The sequence below is a fragment of the Heterodontus francisci genome, chromosome 16 (assembly GCF_036365525.1).
Source record: "Heterodontus francisci isolate sHetFra1 chromosome 16, sHetFra1.hap1, whole genome shotgun sequence".
Classification (NCBI taxonomy): Eukaryota; Metazoa; Chordata; class Chondrichthyes; order Heterodontiformes; family Heterodontidae; genus Heterodontus; species Heterodontus francisci.
In genome coordinates, this window is record NC_090386.1 from 27,354,607 (window position 1) to 27,373,149 (window position 18,543).

The window sequence follows — 18,543 nt, forward strand, 5'->3', positions numbered from 1 at the left end:
TATCGTCGGCCTGTACCTTTCTGTAGTGCTGGTCATTGGGAAGTTTGTTCGAGAATTCTTCAAAGGCATCTCTCGCTCCATCATGTTTGAGGAGCTGCCCAACCCTGATCGAATCTTGAAGCTGTGCACGGATATCTTCCTGGTGCGCGAGATGGGGGAGTTGGAACTGGAAGAGCAGCTCTTTGCCAAACTCATCTTCCTTTACCGGTCTCCTGAGACCATGATCAAGTGGACTCGTGAGAAGCAGGAGTGAATGATCTGAGCAGGAACCCGAACACTGAAAAACTGAACATTCTTTACACACAGGACAGGAAGTATTCCTTCAATATTAACCTCAGGAAACCTCGAGACAGCCTTGGGTTCTTTCAAACTTTTTTTTTTACAATTCACTTAACGAAAGAAAAAGTCTGCATGTTTGTTTGTTTTGGAATGCATTGGAGTTGAAGTATACACCTCAGTGGGCAAAGCTTGTACTAGGAGGGCAGGAATTAGCCCACGCAATGCTGAAAAGACTAAACTCCTGCCCCCAGCAAGTGTGCAGCTGGCACTAACTGCTGCTTTGAGTACTACACACTGTTCAGAAATAAATACAGGGAGCATTGTCCATCAGCATCTGAAAGAGATTACTGGTTTGGCGGTAGATCTGGTACCACCAGCATTTTATCTTCCCTCCTCTGTTTGAGAATCTTCCTTTTCTCTTGAGCGTTAAAAATGATTGGAACATTTGCGATCGATCACTCGAGCTGCAATATTTCCCAGCACTGATAATTATGCGATTCGTGGTGTGTTGAATGTAAAATCAGAGTAACACAGCAAATGCCAGCGAAGGAAAAAGGAGCTCAACATTCTTTCCCCACTGAGACAGTTTATTCAAACATTGACACTTCTCTGGGAGAAACTTGAGTTTTGCTCACAGTACATTTGATGGATACTATGGGAGAGATGGGGGAGGTGGGAATTATGCAGAACTTCTCTCAATCATTCATAACTTCAGTAGGTCCGGGTAACCACTGCTCCAAGACTTTCCTATCCCTACTGAGTGTGCTTAAAGAAACAGCCAGTGCACCATGGGGAACTGCAATAGTTGCTTTTACAAGTGGCAGCAGGAGACACTACAATTCCCCCACCTTACCCATAGCTTTTCACAGAGCTCTCCCAAAAAAAAAAAAGAGTGCTTTATCCTGGAGTGGTACCCAGTCTTTCAGGACAGCACAAGGGTAGCTGAAATTCAACCACATGCAGCTTTTCTAGACTTGACACCTTGTACAGCACAGATTGGGATTCACCAACAGAAAAATAGAGGGTGTGCTTTTTGTTTTACAGAAGAGGATCAAATCAAATTAGAAGGACTGTCAGCACACCTCATATTTCTGTGAACCACATAAATCTTGCAAATGTTGAGATTCATTTTAAGCTGCGTTTGACCTTCCATAGCCATTTTGAAAGAGCAACATGGGTGTAAATACAGGTACAGTTCATAGCACAAAGCTGTTTTTATCGTGCCCATTTTGTGTCAGTCTCAATGTGAAAGTTTAGGATGGCAGGTGTGAGAAAGGGAAAAATGACGAGGGGCACAGGAAGCTTTACTCTGTATGAATAACCTATCCTGTATGTGTTTGACTGATTATTTACCGCTTTAAAGCACAAGTAATGTCAAGTTAAATTTCTTCCATTCCTTTTACTGAGTACCGGTTCCACATTCCAGAAAATGTGAGCTGGGGAATAACGGGGATAGACTAAAATCAAAACAATCACAGAATAAAAGGACAGCTTGCCAACAGGAACTTGTGCAAAATGGTTTAATAGGATCAGCCATTTCAATCTGCTCAATACATTCAGTTAAACAAAGAATGTCCAATAAAAGAATGAAACCATTTGGTATAGCAATTCTTATCGGTTCATTACAGTAGGAGCGTCTCAGTACAACTGGGACAATGTGTGTGCCCACTCTCCTCATTGTTTGATAGCAATGATCCCCTAAATGGATTTCACTTTACTATTTGTTATTAAATGCTGACAAAGAGAAGGGGAATAGAATGACTGTTTATGCAAATTAGATACATTTTGAACAGACTTGGACTCGAGGGATGTCTTAAAGCTTGTATCTGAAGTAATGGCAGGACTTCAGTAATGCTCTCGCATGAGGTTTGAGCCTCTGGTTAATGCCACTTGTGAGCTCCCTTGCAGTAACAAGCCAACAGTCTCCTCGAGAAGAGCAGGGCACCCACTTACGCACGAGACCCGTTTATACCTGGATGTTTGGACTTTTGATTGATTGACTCATTACTTCCCTCCTCCTTACACCAGCCGCCTGCGTTTCGACAAGCTACCATCGCCCTCGCTCGTCGCATGGTGTTGGTCTGTGCCAGCGCCCAACGGAGACACCAGGTTCAGCATGCTGTCTTTGGAAGCACGGCCGAACAGAGCCAGCAGGAAAGCCACGCCAAAGCCGGTTGCTCGCTCGCCCTGTACACAAAATAAACAGGCAGTCAATTCTTTACGCAGTCTGCTATTCAGTAATTGGCCAGTGACAAGTCTCAGGATTTTAACAATGTTTGTAGCTTCACATTTTCTTAAATTAGCCCACAGCATCAGGCAGCAACAAAAATGATGAACTTAGAAATGAGGGAATCAAATGTGGGCTGCTGGGTAAATAGCATGGAGTCCACTTTGACGGAGAAGGCATCTACAGAGTACTTAACTCGGGCATTTGAGCGACATTCAAAATTTGAAACCCCAATCAATTAAATAAAATGCAATAGAGATGGCAGGGCAGGTGATGTGTTGCAGTTGGAGCATGTGGGAGCTGGTGGATAACAGTGTGATCCACAGCAATCAAATCTGCAGTTAGTGTCTGCGACTCGAGGAACTTAGGCTCAGAGTTGATGAGCTGGAGTCCAAGCTTCAGACATTGCGATGCATCAGGAAGGGGGAAAGTTACCTGGACATTTTCTTCCAGGAGGCAGTCATACCCCTTAGGCTATGTACTTCAGGTTTAGTCTGTGGTCAGGGGATGTGACTATAATTGAGGCAGGTATGAGGATCCAGAAGGTAGCAATGGAGAAACCTCAGCCCTTGCACTTGTCCAACAGGTATGAAATTCTTGCAGCTTATGTGGACAAGAACACGGATTGCAGGGAGGATGAGCAAACTGACCACAGCACTGTGGTGCAGGGGGCCAGTCAAGTTGGGGAAGCAAAAAGGAAATGTAGTAGTAGTGGACAGTATAGTTAGAGGGATAGATATTGTTCTCTGCAGCCAAGAACGTGAGTCCTAAAGCTGGGTTGCCTGGCCGGTGCCAGTGTTAAAGACATCTCTTTGGGCCTGGAGGGGAACTTGGAGTGGGAGAGGAAGATTCCAGTTGTCGTGGTCGACATGGATACCAATGGCATAAGTAGGACTAAGGGAGGTTCTGCTAAGAGCTAAATTTAAAAGCAGAACCACAAAGATATTAATCCCTGGATTACTACCTGAGCTACAAGCAAACTGGCAAAGGGTAAATAAGATCAGAGGGTTGAATGTGTGGCTCAAAGATTGGTGTGGCAGAAATTCATGGGGCACTGGCACCAGTACTGGAGAAAGAGGAAACTTCCGTTGGGAGGGGCTTCGCTTGAACTGAGCTGGGACCAGTATCTTGGCAAATTGAATGACTAGGGTGGTAGAGAGGACTTTAAACTAAACAGTTGGTGGGGGCAGTGTTAAGGGTTTGTGGTGAGGGGAAATTTAGGACATTTAAGAGAAAGGACAAGGCAATAGTGCAGGATAGTGATATGGGTAATGATAACCAGAGTGTGACAGGAAGAAACAGAGCGTACAAACATAAGAATGCACCAGCAAATAGGGTCAGAGTAGGAAAAAATGGTTAAAAAAGACAGAATTAAGAGCTCTTTACCTGAATGTACGCAGCGTTTGTAACAAGGTGAATGAATTGATGGCACAAATAAAACTAATTGGGGATATGATAGCCATTACTGAGACTTGGTTGCAAGGTGACCAAGGCTGGGAACTAAATATTCAAGAGTATTTGACATTTAGAAAGGACAAGAAGGAAAAGGAGCTGGTGGAGCTCTGTTAATAAAGGAGGAGATCAGTACTGCAGAGAGAAATGATCTTGGCTCAGAGAAGGAATACATAGAATCAGTTTGGGTAGACATAAGAAATAACAAGGGAAAGAAGTCACTGATGGGAATAGTTTATAGGCCCCCTAACAGTAGCTACACAGTAAGACAGAGTATAAATCAAGAAATAATGGGGGCTTGTAAGAAAGGTACTGCAAGAATCGTGGGTGATTTTTAATCATCTTATAGATTGAACAAATCAAATTGGCAAAGGTAGCCTTGAGGACGAGTTCATAGAGTGTATTCGGGACAGTTTCTTAGAACAATATTTTGTGGAACCAACCAGGGAACAGGCTATTTTAGACTTTGCAATATGTAATGAGACAGGATTAATTAATGATCTCATAGTAAGGGATCCTCTCCGGAAGAGTGATCATAACATGATAAAATTGCATATTTTGCAGGTGGGAAATGTGTGTCTGAAACTAGCGTCTAAGGCAATTACAAAGACAGCGTTGGCTAAAGTGGACTGGGAAAATAAGTTAAAAGGTAAGATGGTAGATAAGTAGTGGGAGACATTTAAGAAGGTATCTCATATCTCTCAACAAAGACATATACCACTGAGAAAGAAAGACTCTACGAGAAGGATGAACCATCTGTGGCTAACTAAGGAAGGATGGGTATTGAACTGAAAGAAAAGATGTACAATTCTGTGACGATTAGTGGTAGCCCAAAAGATAGTGAAAATTTTAGAAGCCAGTAAAGGACGAGTATAGAAAATAATCAAGGGAAAAATTAGAATGAGAGTAAACTAGCAAGAAAAATAAGGACAGTAAAAGTTTCTACAAGTCTATAAAAAGGAAGAGAGTAGCTAAATAAACATTGGTCCCTTACAGGATTAGGCTGGGAAATTAATAATGGGAAACAAGGAAATGGCAGAGACTTTGAACAAGTATTTTGTATCTGTCTTCATAGTAGAAGAAACTAAAAGCATCCCAATAATAGTAGCAAATGAGAGGGCAAAAGGAAGGGATGAATCAAAAACAATTACCATCACTGGAGAAAAATTACTAGGAAAACTAATGGGACTAAAGGCTGACAAGTCCCCTGGACCTGATGGCCTGCATCCAAGGGTCTTAAAAGAAGTGGCTGCAGAGATTGTGGATGCATTGGTTATAATCTTCCAAAATTCCCTAGATTCTGGAAAGGTCCCAGCAGATTGGAAAACCACAAATGTTGAACCCCTATTCAAGAAAAGCAGGGAGCTGGAGGCCAGTTAGCCTAACATGTGTCATTGGGAAAATGCTGGAATACGTCATTAAATAACAGTAGAACATTTAGAAAATAATACAATATTTACAATCTATATTAATGAACTGGATAAAGGGACTGAGTGTATTGTAGCCAAATTTACTAATGATACAAAGATAGGTGGGAAAATAAGTTGTGAGCAGGACACAGAGTCTGCAAAGGGATATATATATATATATAAATTAAGTAAGGGTAAAAATTTGGCAGGAGTATGATGTTGAAAAATGTCAGTTTATCCATTTTGCTAGGAAGACTAGAAAAGCACAATATAAATGGAGAGCGCCTACAGAATGCTGCAGTACAGAGGGATGTTAGTGTCCTCATACATGAATCACAAAAAGATAGCATGCAGGTACAGCAAGTAATTAGGAAGGCCTTTATCACAAGGGGGATGGAGTATAAAAGTAGGGGAGTCTTGCTACAACCGTACAGGGCGTTGGTGAGACCACACCTAGAGTACAGGGTACAGTTTTGTTCTTACTTAAGGAGGCAATTCAGAGAAGGTTTACTAGTTGATTCCTGGGATGAAGGGGTTGTCTTATGAGGAAAGATTGAGCCTATACTCACTGGAGTTTATAAGAATGAGAGGTGATTTTATTGAAACATATATGATACTGATGGAGCTCGACAGGGTAGATATTGTGAGGATGTTTCCCTTTGTGGGTGAGTCTAGAACGAGGGGCATAGTTTCAGAATAAGGGGTCTCCCATTTAAGACAGAAATGAGGAGAAAATTCTTCTCTCGGTCATTCATCTTTGGAATTCTCTACCTCAGAGTGAAGTGGAGGCTGGGTCATTGAATAAATTCAAGGCTCGGTTAGACAGATTTTTGATCTACAAAAGGAGGAAAAGGGTTATGGGGGGGCCATAGCAGAGCAGGCTCGAGGGGCCAAATAGCCTAATCATGCACCTATTCCTTATGTTATCCCATCTTTAAATGAGTTTAGCCAGTCTCAATACAGATCCTAATAGCCATGAGCCAACAGCACACTAATTCAGCATTAAATTGACAATCTCACTCAAATGGCAAGATCTTGGTGTGCAAATGGGCTGCAAATCCTGAGCTTTGAATTGGAGCATCTTGTTGGGACAGTGTAGAAGCAGCATCACTCTGCATCTGATACTAAACTGGGAGCGTTTGATTGGAGAGTGTAGAAAAAGCTATACGGTATCTAACCTGTGCTGCCCCTGCGCTGGGAGTGTTTGATGGCATCACCGGGATCCCAAAATGGTAAGTGTACCACTCCCAACAAAATACCTTGCCGTGACAGGCACAAAATTTTAAAGGAGTGAATAAACACTTTCTCACAGAAGTGTAATTTCTGAGGTCAGTTAGTCATAGCCCAGAGGGAAAGATACAGAAGCACAGTGAATGAGAGAGCATGTAGCAAACAAAGAGGCCCAAAAAATGCAAACACGACAAGGAAATAAGAAGAATAAATCAGTGTTGTTTCTTTATAAATTAAAATTGTTGCAGAGGCGTGATGTAAAAATTGCAGGAACTACTTCATTTTGCAAATCGTAAAGAGGGCAACAGTGCTGAAAACAAAAGCATGTATAAGAAATAAATCAGTTAAAGAGAACACAACACATTCCCAGCAGGTAGGTTAATAGTTCCACTTGCCTACAAAGACCATTAATACTTGAGAGAGGTGATGGGCTGCAGACTAACACAGCATTCACCACTGAGCAGCTTTGTGTGTTCATATCCCAATAATCTTTACCTGCTTAATCCCCATCCTTAAGCTATTTTTACTGAGCCGATAATGCTGTTAGGGATTTGGTGTTAGTTCACATATTACATTATTTCTCATCGCAAACAGATTCTACAATGCACACTCCCGAACTTTCCTTCAAACTCTTCACCCTAGCCTTAAATGCTACCCTTCCCCCACACTCAATGTCTGCTTCCCCTTCTGCCCACTCCTCTCCTGCATGAACTCTCCCACTACTCACACATCCAAACTCCCCCCACTCTCAGCCACTAACTGTTACTAAAGTTGTCTCATGTACTCACTGTGTGTACAGGGGAAGCAATGTCCACGTGGACCCACACTCCAGGCCAATCAAATCCAATGTGGGCACCAATAAAGAGACCTGCACAGGAACTTTGAGCATTGTCACGATCCTAAGAGAGAGAGAGAGAGAGAGAGAGTAAAAATGAACGGAAAATCCAGGGACAGAGTCTACCACTCTTCCTTTTCTCTCATTACTGCTGCTGCCAGCACCTCTCTCCCCAGGAGAATGCGCCAGTATGATCCACCACCCTCAAATTTCTCCACAAGCATACAGTGTAAATTCAAGTCAATGGTGCACCCACATCAACTGCTGCCTCCCCAATGACAGCCTTCTCCAAGCAATGGGGCAAATGACGGGTGGGACCAATGCTCAGAGTGCAGATGAACCCACCTACACTCCACACACCAGTTTTAATCAGAGCACTGAGTGAAGAGGCGAGGAGCTTCAGCTGTGGTGTGACAGAAGACAGGGAAAAAAAGCAAAGGTCAGAGTCTTACCTGTGTTGTTTCTGGCACCCTGTAATGACCAGCTACAGGGATCACTGCTGATGTAGGAGCATCAGACCCAGAAGCTGAAGATGTGGGCCACGTAACGAGAAGCTCCATTTAAAATTACATACAAGGAATGGAGCATTGCAACACTCAGAATAGTTCAGCCAATAAAAGAACATGTAGGGGCCAGGCAGTCCCAGATTGATTCTCAGGCCAGTCCAAGGTTCCAAGCCTAATCGAATGAATGGACCCACATGAGAAGCAAACAGTCACTCTAGTGATGTCATCACTGGTGCCTCTGCACCGCAGGAGACCTGGAACAGCAGATCTTAGTCAGCAGTTTCCAAGCTGCTTCAATTTTGGCAGTGCTGTTTATTTTTCACATGGACAAATGCCCACTAAAATGCCCTTCCCTTAAACATCAGCCATGGCTCAGGGGTAGCACTTACCTCTGAATCAAAAGGTTTTGGTTCAAGCCCCATCCCAGAGGCTTGAGATCATAATCCAGGCGAACACTCTAGCTCAGCACTGAGGGAGCACTGCACTGTCAGAGGTTTTGAATGAGTTGTTAAACTGTGGCCCCGCTTGCCCTTTGAGATGGATGTAAAAGATCCCATGGCATTATTTGCAGAAGAGCAGGGCCTGCACCCCAGTGTCCTGGCCCACATTTATCCCTCAATCAACATCACAAAAACAGATCATCTGGTCATCACATTGCTGTTTGTGGGAGCTTGCTGCGCATAAATTGGCTGTCGCATTTTCTACATTACAACAGTGACTACACTTCAAAAGTACTTCATTGGTTGTAAAGTGCTTTGGAATGTCCTGTGGTTCGGAAAGGTGCTTCATAAATGCAAGTTTTTTTTTTAAAACCACCCAGAGTGAAGCAAAATTATGCCTTTGGCCCCTTCCCTCCAATATCGGATATCAGAAGTAAAAAAATAAGGTGAATAAGGAGAACAATCCCACTGCCTCCCACTCAGCGAGCACACAGTCTCCGCCAGCCTGTTAACACTGAGGGGAAGAAGAAGAAGAACAATCCCACTGCCTCCCACTCAAATGAGTACACAGTCCCCATGGACCCATTATACACTTACAGCAACAGAGTTCTTCATATCAGCCACAGCGGAAGTGAATTCGCTGAAGTGGAGTTCAGGGCAGTAGACAAGAGGCTGGGCGAGGTCCCCACTATTGCGACCAGCCTTAACACAGGCCATCTCCCACTCTTCAGTGTTGCACAGGACAGCAGCGTGGTACTTCCCTGTACATATACCCTGCACAGAAGGAAGAGCTTCCAATTACACCAGAACAGACTGCACCACTCGCCAGTAAATCAGGTAAGCTGACTCTGCCACTATCTAATACACCACAGGCATCGTTTCCCAAACATAGCACTCGTGTAATCCTAATGGGAGCAGTTTTTGATTACCTTCAATAAAACATAACAGATAGCACAAACAAAATGACAGAATTTAAAGGATTTATTTTCTAAAAGCCTCCATCACTTGTAAAAGCATCATATTGTGCAGCAACTGCATCAAAATACAATCCTGAACCATTACATTTAAACAAATTGTTCCCAATGGGTAAGTGCACCTTGTGGAACAGTACTGGGTCGTGTGTGTGCGTGTGTGTGTGGGGGGGGGGGGGGGGGGGGGGGAAGATATTGGGTCATACAGGGTTCAGTGAGTTTGTGAGGAGGAGCACTGGGTCATACAGAACTCGGTATGTATGTGGAACATTACTGGGTCATATAAGGCTCGGTGGGAGCGTTGTGGGGGGGAAACGGCTTGTGTGTGTGTTGAATATTACTGGGTCATACAGGGTTCGGTGTGTGAGAGCAGCACTGGTCATTCAGGGGTGTGTGCATGTGTATAGAGCATTACTGGGTCATACAGGGCTTGGCGTGTTTGTGAGCACTACTCGTCATACAGACCAGAAGGTTCCAATTTGACCCCTGATCTGCACTGCGTTAGTAAGGTCCAGGTGACAGTGTTGAGGCCTCTAAGAACGACCAGGGACAAGTGTCTGGGATCTAATGGAATAATAACACACATCCTCCTTGCCACCCTCCTCTTTCCTCCATGCCAGGCCTCCAGTTTGTGTATACCTGTGCTCCAGTCAATGTAGCCATATCAAGGATGATGTCAGCCCCCAGATCCTTAGATGCATAAGCTACTCCATCTGCCAGCACCAAGCGGCCCTCAGCATCAGTATTATTAATCTCAACTGTCCTGAACAGAAGGGAACACCATCAGTTAGAAAAACACAATAGGAAAGGGCTCATTACATGTAGCATTAGAATGATACAGGTGACAGGAGAAAGGTGCACCTGCATCACTGAAGAGTGGTGGGTCTGCATCACAGTGAGCCCATAGGGAGCATTTTTCAGGGTAAACGCAGGCAGTTACAAATCTGCCACAGGTAATGCAATTAACTAAAGGTGCAGAATTATGAAGATACAAATTGAACATTGAAATACCGACTGGTTTTTTTTTTTTTCCTATACCTTACAAGTACTAATTCACTAATCAAGCCCAGTACTGATGCTACTGCTCTGTGTAAATAAACATAACTTAAAGGAAATTGCAAAATGTATGTAACTACTAATCAGCAACATATGAAGCACATCGACTCAAATTCACATATTTAAAGATGTTAAAGATCCCATGGTGTGACTGTTTCTACCATCTTGGCCAACATTCTTCCCTGAAACATTATAACAAACTAACACTACTTCCCTCAATATTCTTTATGTTTATATATAAGACACTGCATCGCAAAAAACTGTCTTATTATATGGGAAGCGCAATGAGCTACAATGTAAATACAAATCTTTTCCTAGGAATTTCCTATATTCTTTTTAGGACATATATTTCCCTTGAAAAGTGCCTGAAAAAAATCAATTTCTCATAAAATACTTCACCCACAATCAACCAAGTGGTCATTTTTACCACTGCAGTGAACCAGTCTGCACTGCTGAAGGTTCACACTGAATAGACTGCGCAGCCTTACTTTCCAGAGTACATCTGATGAATATCATCAGGTCTGGTCGCTCTGGGTCCAACGGCATTCTCAGCCAGGCAGAACACAGCATGCAGATTGTCCTTAAAACCCTGAAACACAAACAGGACATTACTGTAACTGCACACACACAGCAAACACATTTTTGATATGCGTGCTGGCAGCAAAGCACATTATCCCTATTGAAAGCAGCACATCATGACAAGAGACCAGGAAAGAGCAGGTGCTGGGGTTGTGAAAGAAGGTAAACCTGTAACAAGGTTTGTTTATATATGCATAATAGAAGCATTAGAAATAAGACGTTGCAACTAGAAACATTTGTGGCAACAGGGAACTATGAGGTAGTTGAACTATCATAAAGCCAGTCCAAAGGATGGGAATGGTACAACATTCAGGGTATACAATGTCCAGAAAAGTGGGCAGAAAAGGGAGATGGTGTAGGTGTATGTGTCAGGAACAAGTAGGAGATAAATGAAGTCATTCATTTGGTGGGTATAAGGCTATACAACAAAATGCTGTGGTGTGACATCTCCAATACAAGACAATTTGAACTAACTAGGAGTATGCTACAGATACCCAGGACAGCACAAGAAGGGCAGTTTACTGAACAAAAAGATGAAAGCATATTTGATAATAGGAAAGTTATTTTAATGGGCAACTTGAGTCAACCCAATGCAAGTTGGGAAAACCCAAGTGATCTAGAGTCAGAGTTGGTATGCATTATGTGTAATTGTAACATGGCCCAGTGCATCATAGAAGCCACAAGAGGTAATGAATACCCATCTGGAGTTAGTTCTAATATACGACTCAGACAACATGCAGAAAATGGCAGTTGTGAAAGCACTGGGGGATAGAAGCACATAATGATTAAGTTCAACATGGTATGAGATGCTGAAATACCAAAGGCTGGGAACCAAGAATACAACTTATAAAAAGTTAATCTCAATGAAATGAGAGAACAAATTAAACAAAGTGACTGAGGGAGGTTGTTCAACAATACTTCAGAAGAGGTCAAGTGAACACTTTTAAAGACATAATGTCGCACATTCAAGATAAATGCAGGCCTAAAACCAACAAGCTCAGTCCAAGCAGGTGTGATTATTAAATTAGATTATTAAAACTATCAAGACAAATTCTACAGCAAGAAAGGAGATGGGGTTCATGGACACGAAAGTAAGAAAGTGCAGAAACATCGTAAAAGGATAATCAGAGGGGCAAAGAGAGACATAGGGAAAAGCATAGACACAGACGTACAACACAACAATAAGATGCTCTTTCAGTCATTTAACAATAAGAGGGTGTTTACGCTCGAATTTGAGGATGACCACAAATATTCTGAATGACTACTTCCTTTATGTTTTCACGAGTGAAGACATGAGCAACATGACCTCTCAAAACAGAGTGGATGCAGGCACAATAAGTAACTGGTATAAATATGTTTCAAGTCTTCAATAGGCCAAAAAGAATTCAAATGCAATAAATCCCAGGAATAGATAATATTTATCTCAGAATACCAAGAAAACAGGGAGGATATTTGACAAAGTTCTACATGAAAGGCTATTAGTTACACTCAAGGCTGTAGGGATTCAAGGTAAAGTTTGAGTATGGATAAGAAATTAGTTGTAGGATATAAAAAAAACTGCATTCTTGTTAAAGGAGTTACATTTGAGGGTAATATTGAATGGGGTGCCCCATGGTTCGGTGTTCAGAGCACTACTGTTTCTCAATGACCTGTACTCAGAGACCAAGTATGCAAAGTGATCAAATTTGCCTACGATGTTAAACCAGGGTTATTCAACCTTTTCGCGTGGGGGGGCCACATTAAAATTTTTGTCTCACATGGGGGGCTGGTGAGACAATTTCAGAAATATAAAGGCATTAAAAATTTATCTATTAATCAAAACAACAAATGTGCATTTTTGTGAAGAAACTTTAAATGATAAGATTAAGTTATTGACTTACTTTCTCATAACTGTTGGACACTGAATTAATGAGATACCTGGCCTTTTTTTGCTTGCACAAATAGTCAAGGCTTGCTTGCACACTTGTTGTAGCGATGCGGAGTATTCCAGACAGATGCTTAGCTTGATCACTCTCTCTCCCTCTCTCTGTGTTTCCCCCCCCGCCCCTCTGCGTTGTTCCTACCCCACTCCTCCAGTGTCATCCTCGCTCATTTGTCCTCCCCTCCTTCTCTTTCTGTCCCCTCTCCCTCTACAGCCCCACCTCCCTCTCTCCCTGTCCCTCTCTGTCTCCCCTATCCCCATCCCTCTCGCTGTCCTTCTCCGTCCCCACTTCCCTCCCTCTCTCCCTGTCTGTCTGTACCCCCCCCCCTCCCCCTGCCTGTCCCCCCGCCTCCCTCCACTCCCCTGGCTCTCGTCCCCCCCCCCCCCTCCGTCCCGCTCTCCTGTCTCTGACAGTTGCAGGGAGCAGGAGCACTCAGCACAGCAGGTTTGTGGCTGATCAGATTTTTTTTTAAATTTCGCACCGAGTTTCACAGCCGACAGGTGCTGGGAACGGGAACAGCAGTTTGCCATCTTCAGGGTTTTCCAGCAGCCTTTTTTAAAAAAGTCAGAAAACCCCAAATGTGTCCGAAGTTGGGAAACCGCTGTTACTGTTCTCACGCAGCACCTATCAGCAATGAAACTTTTTTTTTTAATTCATTAATGGGATGTGGGCGTCGCTGGCTAGGCCAGCATTTATTGCCCAGCCCTAATTGCCCTTGAGCTGGTGGTAGTGAGCTGTCTTCTTGAACTGCTGCAGTCCATGTGGGGTAGGTACACCCACAGTGCTGTTAGGAAGGGCAACAGGAAGACAATACGATCTTTTAAAAAGCCGGTCTGAAAGATGACAACAATGGGAAATTTCTCATCTCTGAAATACATCTGTGGGCCGGATCCTGGCCTGCAGGTCATATGTTGGTCAACCCTGTGTTAAACTATGTGGGGCAGTGGAATTAGAGGAGAGTTCAGATATTGTCCATAACCATGGCAGGTGAAACATAGCACAGAACAAAAGTCTGAGAAAGTCACAATGAAACTCTGCAGTGCTATGGTCAGACTGAACCTCGAATACATTGTCCAGTTTTGTCACATCTTTAGTGTCAGAGGTCTGATTTAGGAGGAAAATGGGAGGAACTTGGAGTTTCTAACCTTGAACAAGAGGCGATCTTATAGAGACATACAAGATTGCAAATAAATCTGAAAATGACTTTTCATTAACTGTGAGAATTGAACAAGGGGCCACAAGCTCAAACTCGTATAAAGACAATTTAGGACTGATATCAGAAAGTTTCTCTTCGCACAGAGTCTTCAGCACTTGAAATGGACTACTGAATAGAATAGTGCCAGCCAAATCCTAGGAATCATTTAGAAACCAATTGGATGGATGAACTGAGATGGGCTGAATAGCCTCCCTCCCTGATTGTATAGACACAGGCTGGTCATTTTCCCATGTACTGGAAGTTTCTCATCAGGGATGAAACCTGGGGTTGTCTTGGTCTGTATGGCTCAGTGGTCCACTGAACACGCATCTGCCCACGGAGCCATTTTCTAAGTATGTGCTATTCTTGCTGTTACCTGTGTACTGCTTTCTCCCACCTTGCGCAGGTACACTTTATACAGCGGCCTTTGCTAAGGGTGCACCAAGCACCCAAATAAGTCTTTGGGTTTGATAGGGAGACTTGCAAAAACTGAACAAAATTTGCTTAAGTTGGTGAAAACAATACTAGAACTTTTCCCAGCTTGCATTTGGAATGAGTGCCAGAATCTCTCATTAAAATAACACATCCTGATAATGTGAGTGAGCAGAAATCTCCTCATAGGTGCAATTAAATGAGTTAGTGAACCTGTCATTTCAACTGTGTGTATTCATTCAGATCCCTCCCAATTCTGGGTTCAGTAAGTCCTGTGAGTCAGTTGCTGCAATGATGGAAACACTCACAGGAAAACAGAAGAACAGCTGGGGGTAGGAGAGGAGAATCTTCTTCAGTGCAGTCATACTCCACAAAAGTTTAGCATGGGGTGAAGCTGAAATCGCATACAAAAGGTGGGTACTGTATAACACTAATCAGGCCAGAGTGGTCTCTTGGACTAGTTACTACCGTCTAAAGGGGTCAGCGAGAAATCTCAATATTTTCCCCCTAATTGGCCTGGGCTTTCTTCCCTCTCCCTAGAGATCATATGGTTTGCGGGTGGGGCGGAAAGTGTACATATTGTGATGTACAAGGTATTAGAATTTTGTGGGACCGGTTGGATGGACCAATGGATCTTTTGTCCATTATTGTTCATATGAGGCTAAACCAGGTGTGAAGGTTCAAACTAACTGTGGAGTACAGCAAAGTGAGGCTCTCTCCAGAGTCTCATTCAGCTTTCTTTCAGTGTCAGAACAAGGCTCGACTCTGGTTTCAGGCTGCAACAGTGTAAAATGAAGCTGCTTTGCATTGACACTGCAGCTATAGTGTAACTGGAACCCTAGCTCCCTGCTACAGAATATAGATCAACTGGCCAGTCAATGCTTTGTGATCAGGGATTTTGCCTGCAATCATGTTGGAAGATCAGTTCTTCTTTCTGTAGAACATAGACTTTGATTCCTTCACATTAGCATAATGTGGCAGGTCTGCACTCTGTAAAATTCAGTGGGAACCTCAACAGGAACAGATATCAGCAATATTATCAGCATCTGAACCAATCTTTCCTTTAGCAGCACACAAATACAGAAAAAATACTAAGTTCTGGAGCACTCACTTGTTTCACAGTGGCCTTGAAAGCCCCAAGAATAGCCGCTGCTCCTCCACAATCTCTCTTCATTCCTGGCATAGTAGTCTACAATAGAACATATACAATAAAAATCTTACGTCTGTGCATAGCTCCTGCTCCTCTGTCCATGTTGAAACTGTCTGTGTAAACTTGTCATGTAGAAACTCCACCCTTCCCCTTCAATAGAAGTGTTGCAGTACCACCACTGGCAGACAGGTGCAACTGCAGTATGACAGGTATAAATTCATGAGTTCCAACACGGAAACAGGTCATTCGACCCAATCAGTCCAAGTCAGCACTTACCCACCATGTGGAAAAATAGTCCGAATCACACTTAGCCACCCCGTTCCCAGATCCCTTTTGCCCCTTTTCCTTTGTCAGCCAATTTAATCTAATCTTTAATGTTGACATATTTTCTGCCTTAACCACTAATGTTGGAAGTGAATTCCTCAGTCTCAGATGTTTAAAGAAGTTTTCCTTGCTCTGGTGTCAGAGCGGCACGTCCTTAGTGTGCAATTTCAGCATGACATGCCTACACTGATAGCTTCCATTATAAATGTGAACATAGGAATTTAAAATAGAAATATAAAGGTAAAGACAGAATGTACAAGTTTAAAATAGGGGCTGAATTAAGTCTGTGCACCTTAGTCAATTAATCCCGTCCTCTAACCCCACTAAACCCGAAGGCTGCATTTGATCTCGACATCCTGTGGCCAGTGTCACAGGAGAGCGACTGTATTTTAGATCTTATCCAGGGTAACGACAGAACAAACTTGCAGCCATTTATGTGCTTTATCAAGCAAGAACTTTGCCCTGATTTACAACCAATCTATTTCACCATAGGCAACCGAGGTACAGTTACAAAAGGCAAGATACAAGCTGCATTCACCCTTCTCCTTAATTGCAATGGGTGAATTCTGTCAGCTCTTAACCAGAGCACCAAATAATATTTTCATGGCAACAGATTCCACCTTGGGAATAATGAATGGGGGATGGACAGAAATTAGTCCGACTTTGTACAAATATTAGCAGCAGAGACCAGACCGGCCTGCGTCTACAGCTGTAACATGCAGCAAGGCAGCAGGAAAAGGGAAGAATTAGGTGGCTATGAGGAAAGGAGACAGCTGCATTACTTCACCTTGGAAATTATGTGAATGGCAATTTACAAATATTGCTAGATATTTTTAAAACCCAGAATTAGTGCTGGAGGTTGACGTACATTGTGTATTCAGAAGGAATACAGTGCACAAATTTCAAGTCTGTACGTGCCTTTGGGCCCTTTTACACATGCTGATTTACTGGAGATTATATGGGAGATGGGAAAAGCAGCACCCAATGCAGAAAACTAGAAAACCAGTCAATTATTAGCGAATCTGACTCAGGCTGTTGTAAGCAATGGCTGTTAATGGAGCTCCTCTCAACAGGAGATCCTTGCTCTGAAGAAACAACTGATGGAGATTTACCACACTGGCTCTGAGGGCTGGAACAGATTCATTTCTACTGCTCCTGGATGTGAATCTCAGCATGGAAGTACCAGCTAGCCTGTTGATACTGAGCAATAAACATGTATATGAGAAATGATAATCAGCAGTGGGCTGGGTGTTAATTGTGTATCTCAAAAGTTAAGAGTGGGAAGTACTGATTCCTAGCAGGTCCCTTCCTGTCAGGACACCTGGCCTGGCAGGCCAACAGAACAACTTTCCAACTTACATCAGTGTTAATTTGACCTCGAGGGGACAGCTAAACTGTAATTACTTCCTCTACTTCCAACATCTCAAATTTCATAATCCTAAAACACCAACAAATCAGAGCTTTGTAACTATGAGAAGTGACAGGAAACTACCAGGAATATTGACCAATTCTGTCATCCAACAGTTTCCCCGGAAAGATTCGGCTGTCATTTTTCTCCCCCCAAAAACTGAAAACATCTTTGGTTCAAGTTAAGGCTAACATCATAAGATAATTTTAAAAATCATCTTTCATAATTACATGAGTATGTTTACTTACAAAATTGTGTTTCTTTTGGTTTTAAATACATTCATTAATATTTTTACTCAGTCACCTCAATCTTTGGAAAGCTTGAGGTTACTATTTTTCCCCAGAATGAGGAGTCTGGCAATTGAAAAAATGCCCAATGAAAACAATGCCTGCACTTCCCAAATCCCAAAGTCCTAGCGTGTGCAGAAATTCCCAGTATGTAGCAATAAATTCTGTGTACTACCTGAAGCATGCATTTCCCCAATGCTGCATCAGGATTTCTGAGCTTCCTTTTCTTAATGAGTTCAGAATAAATTGGAGAATGAATTTTTAGAGCTGCTCCCAGGTAAAGTTTTACATTATCAATTGTTTAATGTTTTACTCGTGAGACAGTGCTAAAGGGATTACATTCATATTCTTTACACTTGAGAATTCAAATATATTGAGTGTTTATTCTTTAAAATTCTCAGTCCAAAAGCTGAATTACAATGTTGCTCGGGCTACAATACTACTTCAATTTGTTTCCTCAAATGATTTGAAAATAAGCTAGAAAATGAATTCAAGAAGCTTCCCAAGGTATGCTGATTCTGAACACACCTGTGGGATTTAGCAGCTTGGGAAGGGGATTCTTGGGCAGGCATTGAGGAAATAGTCCTGAAATTTAGTCTGTGGAAGTAGGTTCCAATGTCTTGGTGGGGAGGAGGATCCTATGGTTTGACAGAATTATGGAGAGAGAATTAAGGGATGGAATGCAGGGTCCGGCACTATTGGGATAAGAGAAGAATAATATGGGGAAATGTCTGTAAGAGATCTCCACAGACCTTCAAGTAAATGATTTTTGATTAGTTCTTGGAAAAGAAATTAGAATTTTCAGAAACTGATAAATAAAAGTTTAAAATTTCCAACACTG

General features: G+C 42.6%; 2 protein-coding genes across 2 annotated transcripts in view; one reads left to right on the forward strand and one right to left on the reverse strand.

Moving 5' to 3' along the window:
* The window catches only part of LOC137378249 (piezo-type mechanosensitive ion channel component 2-like), a 220,801-nt gene extending 218,317 nt beyond the window's left edge, over positions 1 to 2,484 (forward strand). Inside the window, exon 57 of the mRNA XM_068048474.1 lies at positions 1 to 2,484. Coding sequence (XP_067904575.1) covers positions 1 to 253 — 253 coding nt within the window. The 3' untranslated portion in view covers positions 254 to 2,484.
* npepl1 (aminopeptidase like 1) overlaps positions 1,783 to 18,543 on the reverse strand; it is a 26,389-nt gene continuing 9,628 nt past the window's right edge. Inside the window, exons 7-12 of the mRNA XM_068048050.1 lie at positions 15,645 to 15,722; positions 10,894 to 10,994; positions 9,989 to 10,112; positions 8,976 to 9,152; positions 7,386 to 7,496; positions 1,783 to 2,466 (exon numbers count right to left, since the gene is read on the reverse strand). Coding sequence (XP_067904151.1) covers positions 2,299 to 2,466; positions 7,386 to 7,496; positions 8,976 to 9,152; positions 9,989 to 10,112; positions 10,894 to 10,994; positions 15,645 to 15,722 — 759 coding nt within the window. The 3' untranslated portion in view covers positions 1,783 to 2,298. The remainder of the gene's footprint in view (positions 2,467 to 7,385; positions 7,497 to 8,975; positions 9,153 to 9,988; positions 10,113 to 10,893; positions 10,995 to 15,644; positions 15,723 to 18,543) is intronic.